Genomic DNA, 14,692 nt, shown 5'->3' with positions numbered 1-14,692 from the left:
TGAACTCTTTTCTTCTGGGAGCCAGTGTTTCGAGCCCTGGCAAGTGGCGCTGGGGAGAAGGGGTGTATATGCATGTGCAGGAGGGTGCAGCATGAGCCTTGCGCCTCTGACTCTGAACTCCAGGCAAGGACAGCCCCTCTTACACCTGTCATGCTGCTCAGCAGGCTTTTGGCTAGGGCATTTTGCTCCCTCACTCAACCCCCTCCAACATACATATATACTGGATCTCCTTGAGTCTGGTCTTAGAAAGCAGAAAGTAGGGGTTTTGCCCTGAATAATTTCTGTGGGGTGAGAGGTGGCACAGGCGGTGGTGGAGTGAGGTAAGCTGTCAGCTGTGATCTCTGCTCCTGCTTTCTGTGAAGGGTTCCTCCTATCAACTATCCCCAAACAACTTCCTCAGGTGGGAAGTTAGCAGTGGCTTCTCTTAGGTGTGGCAACCCCTAGGGTGACCCAGGGACATTGTGGAGGGTCTGCAGGGCCAATGTTGCCATTTGAGCCTTTCCTGGAGGGCTGACCCAAATGGGGGTGGAGAGAGGTGTGGTTTGATTCTCAGGCTGGGAACCAGGAAGTCCTGAGTCCTACTGAAGAGTTGTTCTCTCAAGGACCTGCTTCAGCCTTTCACCTCTCCAAGCCTCTATTTCCCTCTTGACTGGGAAAACAGTGAAAGCTATTGGTCTGGGATGAAGGCAGAGAGGATAGTAGGTTGAGATAAATCCCTGCTTTTCTTGATGTTTGTTTTGGGCATAGCATTAAGGGGGTATCAGCATAGTTTTACTTCCTAGGTCAGAGGAAGCCTGCTAGGAACTGTCCCACTTTAGATTTAGGGAAACCCCTTGGTGTATATGTATGTCTGTTTATTGGCTGTGATTGATGGGATGGGAGAACCTGTGCCTTTATTTAGATGTGTTCAAAGGCTTGAAGGTTGTGGAACTTAGTATTGGGGTGCAGATGCTGGATGGCAGGGATGGGGAAGTAGGGGTTGAGGGTTTAAGCTTCTTGGATGTGCCCCTAGATTCCTTTTGGTACAACTTAGAGAACACTCTGCATTTTGCTTCTTAATCTCTCATCTTCCATAGCTCCATGAATGGAACTATGACTGTGGAGGACATTGGTATTTTGTTCCTCAAGACTGGCCGAAGGTGGTTTCTGTACCTTCTTGAACATTGCCAACTGTACTAGCCTGAGAGGGCTGTGCTCGGGGGAGGGCAGAGGAATTTGTCCCTGTGGCCTTGTGTGAGGCGGTCCTCCTCCTACCCACTGTATTATCACTTGTTTTTATTTCTTCCTGTGTGTGACTCCTTCGGCTTCAATGTTGAGAGCAGAGGTAGTGGAGGAGCTTTGGGCCATAGTAGTAAGATATAGTGAGATACAAAAGTTTAGGAAACTTTGAGGCCCTCTTGGACTTCTCAATATGTCTAGGCCTAGAATAACTGAATATATTGGAAGGGGGACTGAATATATTGGGTGGTGCCCTGACCTCCAACTCCACTTCCCATAGGTGGCTTCTAATGACCCCTTTAAGTTCCTGAGCAACTTTCCTGTGAGCCAGCCAGATTACCCACCCTGCTTTCTTTTCAGGTGTGGTTGTGTAGCAGGTTTGTGAAAGAAAGATGCTTTGGGAATGGAGATGACAGGCATCAGGTGATCCTTTACATTACCTATCAGAGAGATTCTGAGTGGTGGGGGAAAGTAAAATAACCTTCTTTCCCGTGACATGGCTTAGGAAAAGAGGGACGGACAACTCTGGTAATTAGGGAATTGATTTCCCAATCTTAAGCACCTTTGAGAGTTCCTGTCATTGAACCCTCAGCTATTGACTGGGGGATTTGTCTTCCAATTTGAGAGGACAGGGTGGTTCTTACTAAGTTTGGTGTGGTCACTTTTGTTAAAAAAGAGGAGTGAAAAAGGTGGGAGATAAATTTCTCAGACTCTTGTTATATGCAGTTCTTTTTTAGGACTCCCTTATCACATCTCTTAATCTCTGATTAAGAGAATGGTCTACCCTTTTCACTAACAACTGCTGGTACCTGTCCCTTTCAACTTTCTTCTGTAGGGTCCTTTTCCTGTTTTTCATCTTTGTAATTCTTCTTATTCTTTACTCCTGTGAGTTTTTGTACTATGCTTAATTCCCTCCGAGGTAGAAGAAAATATGCTCAAAGGTGTGTCTCAACTTTTTTTGGGGTGGTGGTGGTATAACTTTAGTGTGTTTTGTATGGCTCTGGTACAGGCTGGCATATCTTATATTTTAGAAGGGGGAATGGAGACCAGGGACCGTTACTTATGCCCCCCCCCCCCACCACCCCAGTGTGTGTGGAAACCCTCTTTGACGGAAGAGGAAGGAAACTGCTCTGCTATGTCCTGCCCCATTTAGACCTCCTCCAAGTGGCAGTGTGCTTCCTGAGACTACAACTCCCAGCATGCTTAGCCTCAGACCTGGCTACACATGCTCAGTAACTCTTCAGGCCCACTTCTGTTAACTACTGGGAGCATCTGAGGAGGAAGGGCAGTTGGCGTTGCTAAGGGCAACGACCTGAGGCCTTCAGGTTGGGTGAGACCCAGGGTTTAGTTAGGACAAGGGCAGGGGCGGGTCTCAGCAGCATTTGGGTGGATATTGGGGTTTCTTCCGTTGGGATTGAGTTGTCCTGGTTGAGACTATTGGAGGTGGGAGAGATCCATCCATAGCTAGACTTCAGTGCTCTATCGCTTGCAAGACCCAAGGACTCTGACTCTGGGAGAGGGATTTTGGTTGGACTCAAACTTTAGGGTCATAATTACCCTTAAGTTGGCCCTGACAGACCTCTAGGATGATGGCTGACTTGAGACCTGAGGAAAAAGGCCAGGGGATAGGGCCCATGAGAAGTCAGGGACTCAGATAAGGCAAAGGCTAATACCAAATGTAAATTGGATGTGCTTCCAGTTAGATATTATTGCTCTGGATTAATATCCAGAGGAGGTTAGAGGAGGTTAGAAATGGGAAAATGGAGTAGATCCCCTGAGAGTTCAGAGTGAGAGAAGAGAGTATGTGTTTATCTGGGGAGAAAGTGGGATAAGGGTTAAGAAGAATGATTTTCCTTGTCATTAATGTGGGAGTTTGTAGGTAAGACTTGGTTCTGATATCTGTAGGGTCTGGAGACCATTAGCTGACTTTCTCCTAGGATTTTTGGGCAAGGGCTTATAGGGGAGACTTACTGGATATACAGTTATCACTTGACACCAACAGGTCTCCCCGAGAGGGCCCTGCCCCGTCGGAGAGAGGGATGGACAGCCAGAAGCCGCCTGGTGAGGATAAAGATTCAGAACCGGCAGGTGAGTAGGCAAGTTTTGGGTTTGCTGAAAACTTTTAGCTCTTCATGGCAACCTTGTATTTCTGGTCTTGGCACAAGGACATGAATTAAATCTGTGTAATAGACAGCTAATTGAAGGACTTTGTTCTTTGAGACAAAAATCAAAATGCCAATCTGTGGTCCAGCGTGGGTTTTGGATAATCTCACAGTCTGGCAAGTGGACTTAGTATTAAATACGCGTTCCGCTCTTTCTGTTCATTCAGCTGATGAACCTGCAGCCTCCGAGGAGCCAGGTGCCGCTGAGCCAGACCTTCCCAACCCACATGTGGTGGAGGTGTCTGTCCCCAGTTCTGCGAGTCCCAGACTTCAGGAACCACCCCAGGACTGCAGGTAACTCATTTGGGAGAAACGAGGATGTAAGGGCTCTTAAGAATTTGATTTGAGAGTTTGGGGTTTTAAGAAGGAGGATTTAGAAAAATGAGTATTTGGGAAGCATGGACATGCTAATTCATTGGGTGGCAGGAACCTGGCATGGTGCTGATGCTTGTGTGTCCACAGTGGGGGTCCAGTGCGGCGCTGTGCTCTCTGTAACTGCGGGGAGCCAAGTCTGCATGGGCAGCGGGAGCTCCGGCGCTTTGAGTTGCCATTTGATTGGCCCCGGTCTCCAGTGGCGTTACCTGGGGGGAACCCAGGGCCCAGTGAGTCAGTGCTTCCCAGTGAGGATCTATCACAGATTGGTTTCCCTGAGGGCCTTACACCTGCCCACCTAGGAGAACCTGGAGGTAAGTGAGGGGGAGTAGGGCAGAAAACCAAGTAAAGGGTGGGTAGTCCTAAGCCAGCAGTCATCTTGTTAACTCTTTCCTTTTTGTTTACCTCTTCCCACCTGTAAAGGGTCCTTCTGGGCACACCATTGGTGTGCTGCATGGTCAGCAGGCGTATGGGGGCAAGAGGGCCCAGAACTATGTGGTGTGGACAAGGCCATCTTCTCAGGGATCTCACAGGTAGAACTGAAGCCAAGGGATTGCAGAGGGGAAAGCAGGGCTGGGCTTGGAGAGGGTGAGAATGGCTGATGGGCTTCTGAGAGTTAGGGTAGAATGAGAAGTACAGTGGACATACTGGGGCAAAGTTAGTACCTAAAACTGCTCCTCTGGAGAAAGCTGGTTGGTCTGAGACTTGGTGTTCTTCCTTGCAGCGTTGCTCCCACTGCACCAGGCTCGGTGCCTCCATCCCTTGCCGTTCTCCTGGATGTCCACGGCTTTACCACTTCCCCTGTGCGACTGCCAGTGGTTCCTTCTTATCCATGAAAACACTGCAGCTGCTTTGCCCAGAGCACAGTGAGGGGGCTGTACATCTGGGTGAGAAGTCTTATCCTTTGGACAGAGAGCAAATGAGGGGCCAAGTGTTCCTCAGATTTTGGTACTCTGCAGAGCACTTCTCAAATCTGTAATTATACATAGTCAGTCTGCCCCACTAAAATATGTGTGAACTTTGTGAGCGTAGGGTATTTGCTTGTCTCATTTTCCATGGTGTCCACAGTGCCTAGAATAGTGCCTGGCAAATATGCCAGCATAACTATTTGTTATTCATTTATTCAGTGTCCATGGAATACTTGTTATGTACTTGGCAAGGAATCTGCAGCTGACCTGTGCTGTCTGTCTCTTCCCTCTGCAGAGGAGGCTCGCTGCGCAGTATGTGAGGGACCAGGGGAGTTATGTGACCTGTTCTTTTGTACCAGCTGCGGGCATCACTATCATGGGGCCTGCTTGGATACTGCTTTGACTCCCCGCAAGCGTGCTGGCTGGCAGTGCCCTGAATGCAAAGTGTGCCAAGCCTGCAGGTAAGACTAAGAAAGTAAGAGGGAAGCACAACACAGGCTAAGGTTGAAAATGAGGGCAGAGAGGACCCTGTAATGTGCCCTGCACCCCTGCAGGAAACCTGGGAATGACTCTAAGATGTTGGTCTGTGAGACTTGTGACAAAGGATACCATACCTTCTGCTTAAAACCACCCATGGAGGAATTGCCTGCTCACTCTTGGAAGTGTAAGGTGAGTGTTTCTTGATTCTGCCTCTACAGCATCACCAGTTTCCCTATGGTGACTGGTCCTGTCAGCCTGACCAATGCCTGTTTTGCCCACTCCCTTCTTCTAGGCATGCCGGGTATGCCGGGCCTGTGGAGCAGGCTCAGCAGAGCTGAATCCCAACTCTGAGTGGTTTGAAAACTACTCACTCTGTCACCGCTGTCATAAAGCCCAGGGAGGTCAACCTATCAGTTCTGTTGCTGAGCAGCATTCTCCTGTCTGTAGCAGGTAAGTGGTGTGAACTGGCTGAGATTGAGATTGGTGGGTGGTCAGAAAGATTGAGATTTTTTGGCAGGGGTCATGTTAAAGCTTGGACTTTTAGAGGGGAGCCCTAAAGGGGGCAGTGCAATCCACAGTATTCATGCATCACCCCAGTGTACTTTCTAGGAATTGTTAGCTGGTGAGAGCCACAGTGCCTGCTCCCCTGTACCCTCTGCAGATTTTCACCCCCAGAGCCTGGCGATATCCCCACTGATGAGCCCGATGCTCTGTGCATTGCATGCCAAGGGCAGCCAAAGGGTGGGCACGTGACCTCTATGCAACCCAAGGAATCGGGGCCCCTGCAATGTGAAGCCAAACCACTAGGTGAGTAGGGTTTGAGGGTCCCTGAAATGAATCCCCTTTTATTCTGTGGTAAGAGACAGATTTTCCTTTGCCTTAAATATTTCCTCTGCAGTAGATCTGAGCTAGGTGGGAGTATTGTATGTTGTGTCTGCAGGGAGAGCAGGGGCCCAACTTGAGCCCCGGTTGGAGGCCTCCCTAAATGAGGAGATGCCACTGCTGCCCCCACCTGAGGAGTCGCCCCTGTCCCCACCACCTGAGGAATCACCCACGTCCCCGCCTCCTGAAGCCTCACGCCTGTCCCCACCACCTGAGGAATCACCTGCATCCCCACCGCCTGAGGTGTCACGCCTGTCCTCTCCACCTGAGGAATCACCCCTTTCCCCACCGCCTGAAGAATCTCCTCTGTCTCCCCCACCTGAATCATCACCTTTTTCTCCACTGGAGGAGTCGCCCTTCTCTCCACCAGAGGCATCACCCCCATCTCCCTCTCTTGAGACACCCTTGTCCCCACCGCCTGAAGCATCACCCCTGTCTCCACCATTTGAGGAGTCTCCCCTGTCACCCCCACCTGAGGAATTGCCCAGTTCCCCGCCACCTGAGGCATCTCGCCTGTCTCCACCACCTGAGGAGTCACCCATGTCCCCTCCACCTGAGGAGTCACCCATGTCTCCACCACCTGAGGCGTCTCGTCTGTTCCCACCATTTGAAGAGTCTCCCTTGTCCCCTCCACCTGAGGAGTCTCCCTTGTCTCCACCTCCTGAGGCATCACGCCTGTCTCCACCCCCTGAGGACTCACCCATGTCTCCACCACCTGAAGACTCACCTATGTCCCCTCCACCTGAGGTATCATGCTTGTCCCCACTGCCTGAGGTATCACATTTATCCCCACTACCTGAGGTGTCACGCCTGTCCCCACCACCTGAGGAATCTCCCTTGTCCCCACCGCCTGAGGAGTCCCCCACATCACCTCCACCTGAGGCTTCACGCCTGTCCCCACCACCTGAGGACTCTCCCACATCTCCACCACCTGAAGACTTATCTGCTTCTCCACCACCGGAGGACTCGCTCATGTCTCTGCCGCTGGAGGAGTCACCTCTGTCGCCACTGCCTGAGGAGCTGAGACTGTGTCCCCAGCCTGAGGAGCCACACCTGTCCCCCCAGCCTGAGGAGCCCCAACTTTCCTCCCAGTCTGAGAAGCTGCACCTGTCCCCGCAGCCTGAGGAGCCGAGACTCTATCCCCAGCCTGAGGAGCTGCACCTGTTCCCACAGCCTGAGGAGCTGCACCTGTTCCCACAGCCTGAGGAGCCATGCTTGTCCCCTGTGCTTGAGGAGTCATGTCTATCCTCTCAGCCTGAGAAACTACACCTATCCCCTATGACTAAGGAACCATGCTTATCCCCTCGGCCTGAGGAATTACTGACCCTCCAGCCTGAGGAGCCCCGCCTGTCACCTATGCCTGAGGAACCATGCCTAAGCCCCCAGCTTGAGGAACCATGCCGATCCCCTCAGCCTGAAGAGCCTCCCAAGGAGCCAGGCCTGTGCCCCGCACCTGAGGAGTTGCCCTTGTTTCCCCCACCTGGGGAGCCTCCCTTGTCCCCCTTGCTTGGAGAGCCGGCCCTGTCTGAGCCTGGGGAACCACCTTTATCCCCTCTACCCGAGGAGCTGCCCATGTCCCCATCTGGGGAGCCATCCTTGTCACCTCAACTGATGCCACCAGGTAAGGGGAGGTTAGTGCCCCCTTACTCTGGGACAGTCTTAATTCTTTATGGCACATCTAATCTAAGAGCTCCTCTTTTTTTCTTCCCCCCAGATCCTCTTCCTCCTCCACTCTCACCCATTATCCCAGCTGCGGCCCCACCAGCCCTGTCTCCTTTGGGGGAGTTAGAGTACCCCTTTGGTGCCAAAGGGGACAGTGACTCTGAGTCGCCATTGGCTGCCCCCATCCTAGAGACACCCATCAGCCCTCCACCGGAAGCTAACTGCACTGACCCTGAGCCTGTTCCCCCAATGATCCTTCCCCCATCTCCAGGATCTCCAATGGGACCTGCTTCTCCCATCTTGATGGAACCTCTTGCTCCACAGTGTTCTCCACTTCTTCAGCATCCCCTGCCTCCCCCAGACTCCCCTCCTTCCCGGTGCTCCCCTCCTGCTCTGCCACTGTCCATTCCCTCCCCATTGAGTCCGATGGGAAAGGCAATGGATGTCTCAGATGAGACTGAGTTGCATGAGATGGAGACTGAGAAAGGCCCAGAACCTGAGTGCCCAGCCTTGGAACCCAGTGCCACCAGTCCTCTCCCTTCTCCCATGGGGGATCTTTCCTGCCCTGCGCCCAGCCCTGCCCCAGCTCTAGATGACTTCTCTGGTTTGGGGGAAGACACAGCACCTCTGGATGGGACTGATGCTCCTGGTTCACAGCCAGAGGCTGGACAGACCCCTGCCAGTTTGGCTAGTGAACCTAAAGGTTCCCCTGTGCTCCTGGACCCCGAGGAGCTGGCCCCTGTGACCCCTATGGAGGTCTATGGCCCAGAATGCAAGCAGGCAGGGCAGGGATCACCCTGTGAAGAGCAGGAGGAGCTCCGTGCACCAGTGGCCCCTATACCACCCACTCTCATCAAATCTGACATTGTTAATGAGATCTCTAATCTGAGCCAGGGCGATGCCAGTGCCAGTTTTCCTGGCTCAGAGCCCCTGCTGGGTTCTCCTGACCCTGAGGGGGGTGGCTCCTTGTCCATGGAGCTGGGGGTATCTACAGATGTTAGTCCAGTCCGAGATGAGGGCTCCCTGCGACTCTGTACCGACTCACTGCCAGAGACTGATGACTCACTATTGTGTGATGCTGGGACAGCTATCAGCGGAGGCAAAGCTGAGGGGGACAAGGGGCGGCGGCGCAGCTCCCCAGCCCGTTCTCGAATCAAACAGGTGAGAAGCTATCTAGCCACTGTATGTGGTCAAGGTCACAATACTGTGAGAGGTAGTCATTTGCCACTGATAACCTTCATACTTGGCTTATTGAATCCCAGACTTGTAGAGAGTCTTTAGTCCAACTGCATATTTTACTACGGAGAATACTGATATATAGAGTGAGCAGATGATTTACCCAGGTTCATGGTCATTTAGTAATAGAACTGGGATCAGAAACTTGGGTCTTTCAAGTTCCTATTTTATCTCCTTGGACCATGTTGGTCACTTTCTTGAAAGAGGATAATGCATTTGGTTCAGAGCTACTTCCTTATTGATATTTGGAGCTTGACTTTTCCCTGCTGTAGGTGGGACTCCTGGGCTTTATTACTAGTCATACTCTGTCATTTGTCTCTTTTCTTCTCTCTGAGCCTGTGGAGCCAATACACTAGTCCTTGACTTTCTCTTGTAATTGTCCTCTTCCCTCACTCAGGGTCGTAGCAGTAGTTTCCCAGGAAGACGCCGGCCTCGAGGAGGAGCACATGGAGGACGTGGGAGAGGGCGGGCCCGGCTAAAATCAACCACTTCTTCCATTGAGACTCTGGTAGTAAGGAGAGGCCTCCCATTCCCCAAGCATGCTTCACATGGTCCCTTCAGAATTAAACACCCTTTGTATCAGGCCAGTCCCCTGCATGCCCACCTATCTGCCTACTAGCCTGAGGTTGTCTGGCTGGTCTGTACTTCTGTCCACTTGGCCCCCAGGCTCTGATATTCTTGCCATTGAGCTGAGGCCCATGCTGGGAGTTGGGATGTTATTCTTCCTCTTAGATCTGGCATCTGGCCTTCATTTAGTCAAGGGTTCACACCTCCTTCCCCAGTGCAAAAGAGGCAAACCTTATTTGGGGCAGACTTATCTTCCTCACTTTCCACAACTCTCTGCCTATAAGGTGGCTGATATTGATAGCTCTCCCAGCAAGGAGGAGGAGGAAGAAGATGATGACACCATGCAAAATACTGTGGTTCTTTTTTCCAACACAGACAAATTTGTTCTAATGCAGGTACTATACTTATAATAGTCCCATTCCCAGCAGAGAGAGAGAGAGAGAGAGTGTGTGTGTGTGTGTGTGTGCACTCGCGCGCGTTTTGGTGAGATAGGGGAAACCAGGTACATATTGCAGGGAATAATAAGAAAGTAACTGGAAAATGAAAATGAATTAATCCCATATAGCAGTAAGAAAGGCAGAAATGGTATTTGCCTTGTCAAAGCTTATTGTTTAGGGAGCTTATATATGTTCTCACCTGAAAAATCTTGAAGCTGACAGAATTTTGTCACATATGTGACTCTTACCTGACTAGTCTTTATTCCATTTTACCTTCCTGTAATTTTTTCTTACTTTTACCCATGCCAGACTATAAACTCAAGTTACCTGATCCTAGGGAGGAATAGTTCCTATAGGTTGAATAGGAGGAGCTGGAGTCCCAAGGTGGGCCTGTAAGTGTCATAATAATGTAGAGTGGGCTTCTGATTTCCTGGCTCCTTGCTCTCAGGTTAGGTGTTCTACTAGTTAGCTGGGACTAGACAGGATAAGGAGATGGGCTTGGACATTGAGACTACTGTGTTTCTACAGGACATGTGTGTGGTGTGTGGCAGCTTTGGTCGGGGGGCAGAGGGTCATCTCCTGGCCTGTTCCCAGTGCTCTCAGTGCTATCACCCTTACTGTGTCAACAGCAAGGTGAGTTCAGGACCCAAGAGGTACGGACAGGGGAACAGGGTCAGTTCTTTCTTACCCTAGTCTCCTGCTGTGGCCCCACTACCTCTTAAAGTGACCATTTTCTGGAAGTCGTTCATCAGTCACCAGTGGCTATTAAACTTATTTTGGTGAAAAATCTTTTTGGAAATTATGACAGACTTTATAGTTTTTTTGTGGTAGACCAAAACTTGGTGACATAATTTGGCCCATTATATAAACAATGATAACTTTACTAGTATAAAACTTGGTGTAGTCTGGAATTGTACTATAAAATCAAACCATAAGGATGTATCTGCAAAGAGAAAGCAGTGTTTTGACCTAAGTGTGAATAGTCATTTTTAGGTTTTCAATAATATTAATTTATGTTTTAATCCATAGTCACCACTAACTTAGTTCAGTAACTGGTTTTAAATATTCAAGGAAAATTGAGGGAAATACAACCTAATTCTGCCTGTGATTTTTCTCAGGGGGCTTGGGTAGTAAAAGATTGCTGTTCCATACTTATAGTGAGGTAGTAACTGGTGAGGCTGTTCTGTGAGTGGCAGAGATCCCTGGAAGCCTGTTTAGAGCCCCTGTTTTCAGGGGTAAGGGTGCTCTGTATAAGCCTTTCTGTGCTCAAATGGAAGTCTGACTTATGTACTGGGGTTCCTCCAGCCCCACCAATTTAAGTCCTCCTCTTTTATACTAGATCACCAAGGTGATGCTGCTAAAGGGCTGGCGTTGTGTAGAGTGTATCGTGTGTGAGGTGTGTGGCCAGGCCTCTGACCCTTCACGTCTGCTGCTTTGTGATGACTGTGACATTAGCTACCACACATACTGCCTGGACCCCCCACTGCTCACCGTGCCCAAGGGTGGCTGGAAGTGCAAGTGGTAAGGAGACTTGGGTCTTCTGGGGAGCTTGACTTGAGACAGTGGGGCATATGAGCCTTAGATGTTAGACTGGATGTAATGTTGCATACATGACAGAGGCTGTTTTTAGGGGGCATGCTGCTTATTTGGTTCTCTGATTGGGTGCCTTTGACTGACTTGAGTAGGTTAGGTGTTAAGGGTCTATTTTTCTATCCCATCAGGTGTGTGTCTTGTATGCAGTGTGGGGCCGCTTCCCCTGGCTTCCACTGTGAATGGCAGAATAGCTATACACACTGTGGGCCCTGTGCCAGCCTGGTGACCTGTCCTATCTGTCATGCACCATATGTTGAAGAGGACCTGTTAATTCAGTGCCGCCATTGTGAACGGTGAGAGCATCCCTTTCCCCTTGTATTGGTCCTACTTCTCTGTTGTCAGCCTGACATTGCTTTTACTCTCATTACTCCTGTCTTGTCTCTGTTCTCCCAGGTGGATGCATGCTCGTTGCCAGAGTCTCCTCACTGAGGATGATGTAGAGCAGGCAGCTGATGAGGGCTTTGATTGTGTCTCCTGCCAGCCCTATGTGGTAAAGCCTGTGGGTGAGTATAGTTGCTGGGAGGGGAAGGAGAAGACAAGGTATGGGTGCATTGTTTTAGAACAGTGCCCAAGCTGCCTGCTTGGTCCTTCCCTTCACAGTGCCTGTTGCCCCTCCAGAGTTGGTGCCTATGAAGGTGAAAGAGCCAGGTGAGTTCCAGAGATTTTGCATGCCAAAGCCGGATGAAACCTTAAACATCATATAATTTAGCTCCAACCCCCCAATTTCATCTTCTCATTTTAAGAGAAGTGATCCAGGGAGGTTGAGTGACCTGCCCAAGGTCACCTAGTAAGTTAGTGGCAAAGTTATGACTAGAACCAAAGTGCCTGTAGTTTGTTGGACTTTCACCAGGAAACATGACCTATCTTTACTTCCAGAATTTTATCTCCAGAGTGCACAACTCTTTCTTCCTCAGTGAAGGGGTCTGGGGCCATCTCCATTGTGATGGGCATTCCACTTCTGGTATCTGGGGCACTGTGTGTTGGCAGTCAGCAAGTAGGGGTCCTTCTGGCCCCTTGACTGCTAAGAGAATCTATTTGGTGAAACTGGGGTTAAGTCTGAGCAGAGTCAGGCTTCTGCAATGGCAGTCTCCTCTCTGATTCCCCTGGGTCACTGACAGAACTCAGGCTTCAATCAGTGGTCCTTGTTGGCCTTTTTTCCCAGCCCTCAGACCCCAGGGTAGACTTTTTGTCTGTCACTACTTTTGTCTCAGCTGGAGACATAGGTTGAAACTTGGAGTTCTGGTTTCCCTTGGGCTTCTGCCCACAGCTCACACACTCTTCCCCCTTGTGCAGAGCCCCAGTACTTTCGCTTCGAGGGTGTGTGGCTGACAGAAACAGGCATGGCTGTGCTGCGTAACCTGACCATGTCGCCACTGCACAAGCGGCGCCAGAGGCGAGGCCGTCTGGGCCTCCCAGGCGAGGCAGGGCTGGAGGGTTCTGAGCCCTCTGATGCCCTTGGCCCTGATGACAAGAAGGATGGGGACCTGGACACCGACGAGCTGCTCAAGGGTGAAGGTTGGGCCAGAAATCTCAGGGAGCATGTGTGGGAGTTGGGCTATTGAGTGGGGGCCACATTGCTACTCCAAGTCACCTTTCAGCGCTGTTGGTTTTATCTAGGTGGCTCTGTGGCAAGGTACTAGGCTCTGGGGCAGGGTAACAAGGGTAAAAGGGCCCATGCCTCTGATCTTCCTTCATCTCTTCTGTCACCACATGCAGGTGGTGTGGAGCACATGGAGTGTGAAATTAAACTAGAGGGCCCTGCAAGCCCTGACATGGAGCCTGGCAAAGAAGAGACTGAAGAAAGCAAAAAACGCAAGCGCAAACCCTATCGACCGGGTAAGGCCCTGGGATAGGGAAGTGGGACGGGGAGGGCAGTTTACCAGATCCAGCGGCTACTTATCCTCAGCTTCACCTCCTCTTAGGCATTGGTGGTTTCATGGTGCGACAACGGAAATCCCACACACGCGTGAAAAAGGGGCCTGCTGCACAGGCGGAGGTGTTGAGTGGGGATGGGCAGCCCGACGAGGGTGAGACGGGTGAGGGCACCAGTGGGGCCTGGGAGAAGGTGGGGATCACAACACCCACAGGAAAGTGCTAGGGAGGCCCGGGTGGGGACTCACTGCAAGGGCCAAGAGGGTGATGGACCCATTTGATTTTAGGGGAGAGAGTAGGCAGAAAGTGTCTTTTAGCCCAGTTGAATACAGGATACCCAGTGATCCCAGAGAGCCAGAGCTTTCCCATTCTGTCCCCAGTGATGCCTGCTGATCTACCTGCAGAGGGCTCCATGGAACAGAGCCTTGCTGATGGGGATGAGAAGAAGAAACAGCAGCGGCGAGGGCGCAAGAAGAGCAAACTAGAGGATATGTTCCCTGTTTACCTGCAGGTGAGTCTCAGGCTCTGAGAGGGCGAGGGAGATATCTGCACATATAAGGCATCAAGAGCCTGTTTATTCTGACTCCTATTACAGGAAGCCTTTTTTGGGAAGGAGCTGCTGGACCTGAGCCGGAAGGCCCTTTTTGCAGTTGGGGTAGGCCGGCCAACCTTTGGGCTAGGAACCTCAAAAGCCCGTGGGGATGGAGGCTCAGATAGGAAGGAGCTTACCACTTCACAGAAAGGTTAGTTCTTTGGGAGTGAAATGGCCTGAGGGGATCCACCTTGCATTTTGCTTAGGAGCTAGAGGTTGTCTGCTGGGGAAGGGCTAGCCTCCAGCAGCTAATGGTGGACCAAGGGCCCTGGCTGGTGAAGCTGGAGACCCATTCTGGTATAGGGCATCTCTGATTGGAGTGGGGCCTATTACTTTTAGGAGACGATGGTCCAGATGTTGTAGATGAAGAATCCCGCGGCCCCGAGGGCATGGCTGATACACCAGGTAAGGGCTGCTGAGTGGACTCTGTCCTCTATTGCCTTTGTTCCTGTCAGTTGGGTCTGCCCTTGAGCACCGTCAGGGTTGGAGGCTGGAAATTATTCCATACTATTCTGTGGTTCGGGATAGCCAGTGTGGTACCTTCATATCTCCGTGACCTTGGCTGATGGGTTTCTCCTGACAATTGCAGGACCTGAGGATGGGGGTGTAAAGGCATCCCCAGTGCCCAGTGACCCTGAGAAACCAGGCACCCCAGGTGAAGGGATGCTTAGTTCTGACTTAGACAGGATTCCTACGGAAGGTGAGGCTTAT

The 14,692-nt window shown here is 51.0% G+C and overlaps 1 protein-coding gene across 8 annotated transcripts in view; it reads left to right on the top strand.

Moving 5' to 3' along the window:
* The window catches only part of KMT2D (lysine methyltransferase 2D), a 41,163-nt gene that overhangs the window by 3,646 nt on the left and 22,825 nt on the right, over positions 1-14,692 (top strand). For 5 of the 8 annotated variants that reach the window (XM_079139493.1, XM_079139492.1, XM_079139490.1 and 2 more), the window contains exons 2-26: positions 3,221-3,306; positions 3,548-3,674; positions 3,843-4,066; positions 4,176-4,285; positions 4,477-4,639; positions 4,956-5,121; positions 5,215-5,329; positions 5,433-5,590; positions 5,802-5,947; positions 6,081-7,643; positions 7,737-8,845; positions 9,318-9,431; positions 9,772-9,882; positions 10,453-10,557; positions 11,264-11,445; positions 11,646-11,810; positions 11,911-12,020; positions 12,118-12,165; positions 12,811-13,032; positions 13,234-13,353; positions 13,440-13,553; positions 13,770-13,900; positions 13,985-14,132; positions 14,321-14,386; positions 14,571-14,681. In XM_079139493.1, the coding sequence (XP_078995619.1) occupies positions 3,258-3,306; positions 3,548-3,674; positions 3,843-4,066; positions 4,176-4,285; positions 4,477-4,639; positions 4,956-5,121; positions 5,215-5,329; positions 5,433-5,590; positions 5,802-5,947; positions 6,081-7,643; positions 7,737-8,845; positions 9,318-9,431; positions 9,772-9,882; positions 10,453-10,557; positions 11,264-11,445; positions 11,646-11,810; positions 11,911-12,020; positions 12,118-12,165; positions 12,811-13,032; positions 13,234-13,353; positions 13,440-13,553; positions 13,770-13,900; positions 13,985-14,132; positions 14,321-14,386; positions 14,571-14,681 (5,677 nt within the window). In that variant the 5' untranslated portion in view covers positions 3,221-3,257. The remainder of the gene's footprint in view (positions 1-3,220; positions 3,307-3,547; positions 3,675-3,842; positions 4,067-4,175; positions 4,286-4,476; positions 4,640-4,955; positions 5,122-5,214; positions 5,330-5,432; positions 5,591-5,801; positions 5,948-6,080; positions 7,644-7,736; positions 8,846-9,317; positions 9,432-9,771; positions 9,883-10,452; positions 10,558-11,263; positions 11,446-11,645; positions 11,811-11,910; positions 12,021-12,117; positions 12,166-12,810; positions 13,033-13,233; positions 13,354-13,439; positions 13,554-13,769; positions 13,901-13,984; positions 14,133-14,320; positions 14,387-14,570; positions 14,682-14,692) is intronic. The other 3 variants (XM_079139488.1, XM_079139487.1, XM_079139489.1) reach the window with 3 other exon arrangements.

This window comes from Sciurus vulgaris (genome assembly GCF_902686455.1).
Source record: "Sciurus vulgaris genome assembly, chromosome: 5".
Classification (NCBI taxonomy): Eukaryota; Metazoa; Chordata; class Mammalia; order Rodentia; family Sciuridae; genus Sciurus; species Sciurus vulgaris.
This window is presented reverse-complemented; position numbering and strand designations above follow the sequence as displayed.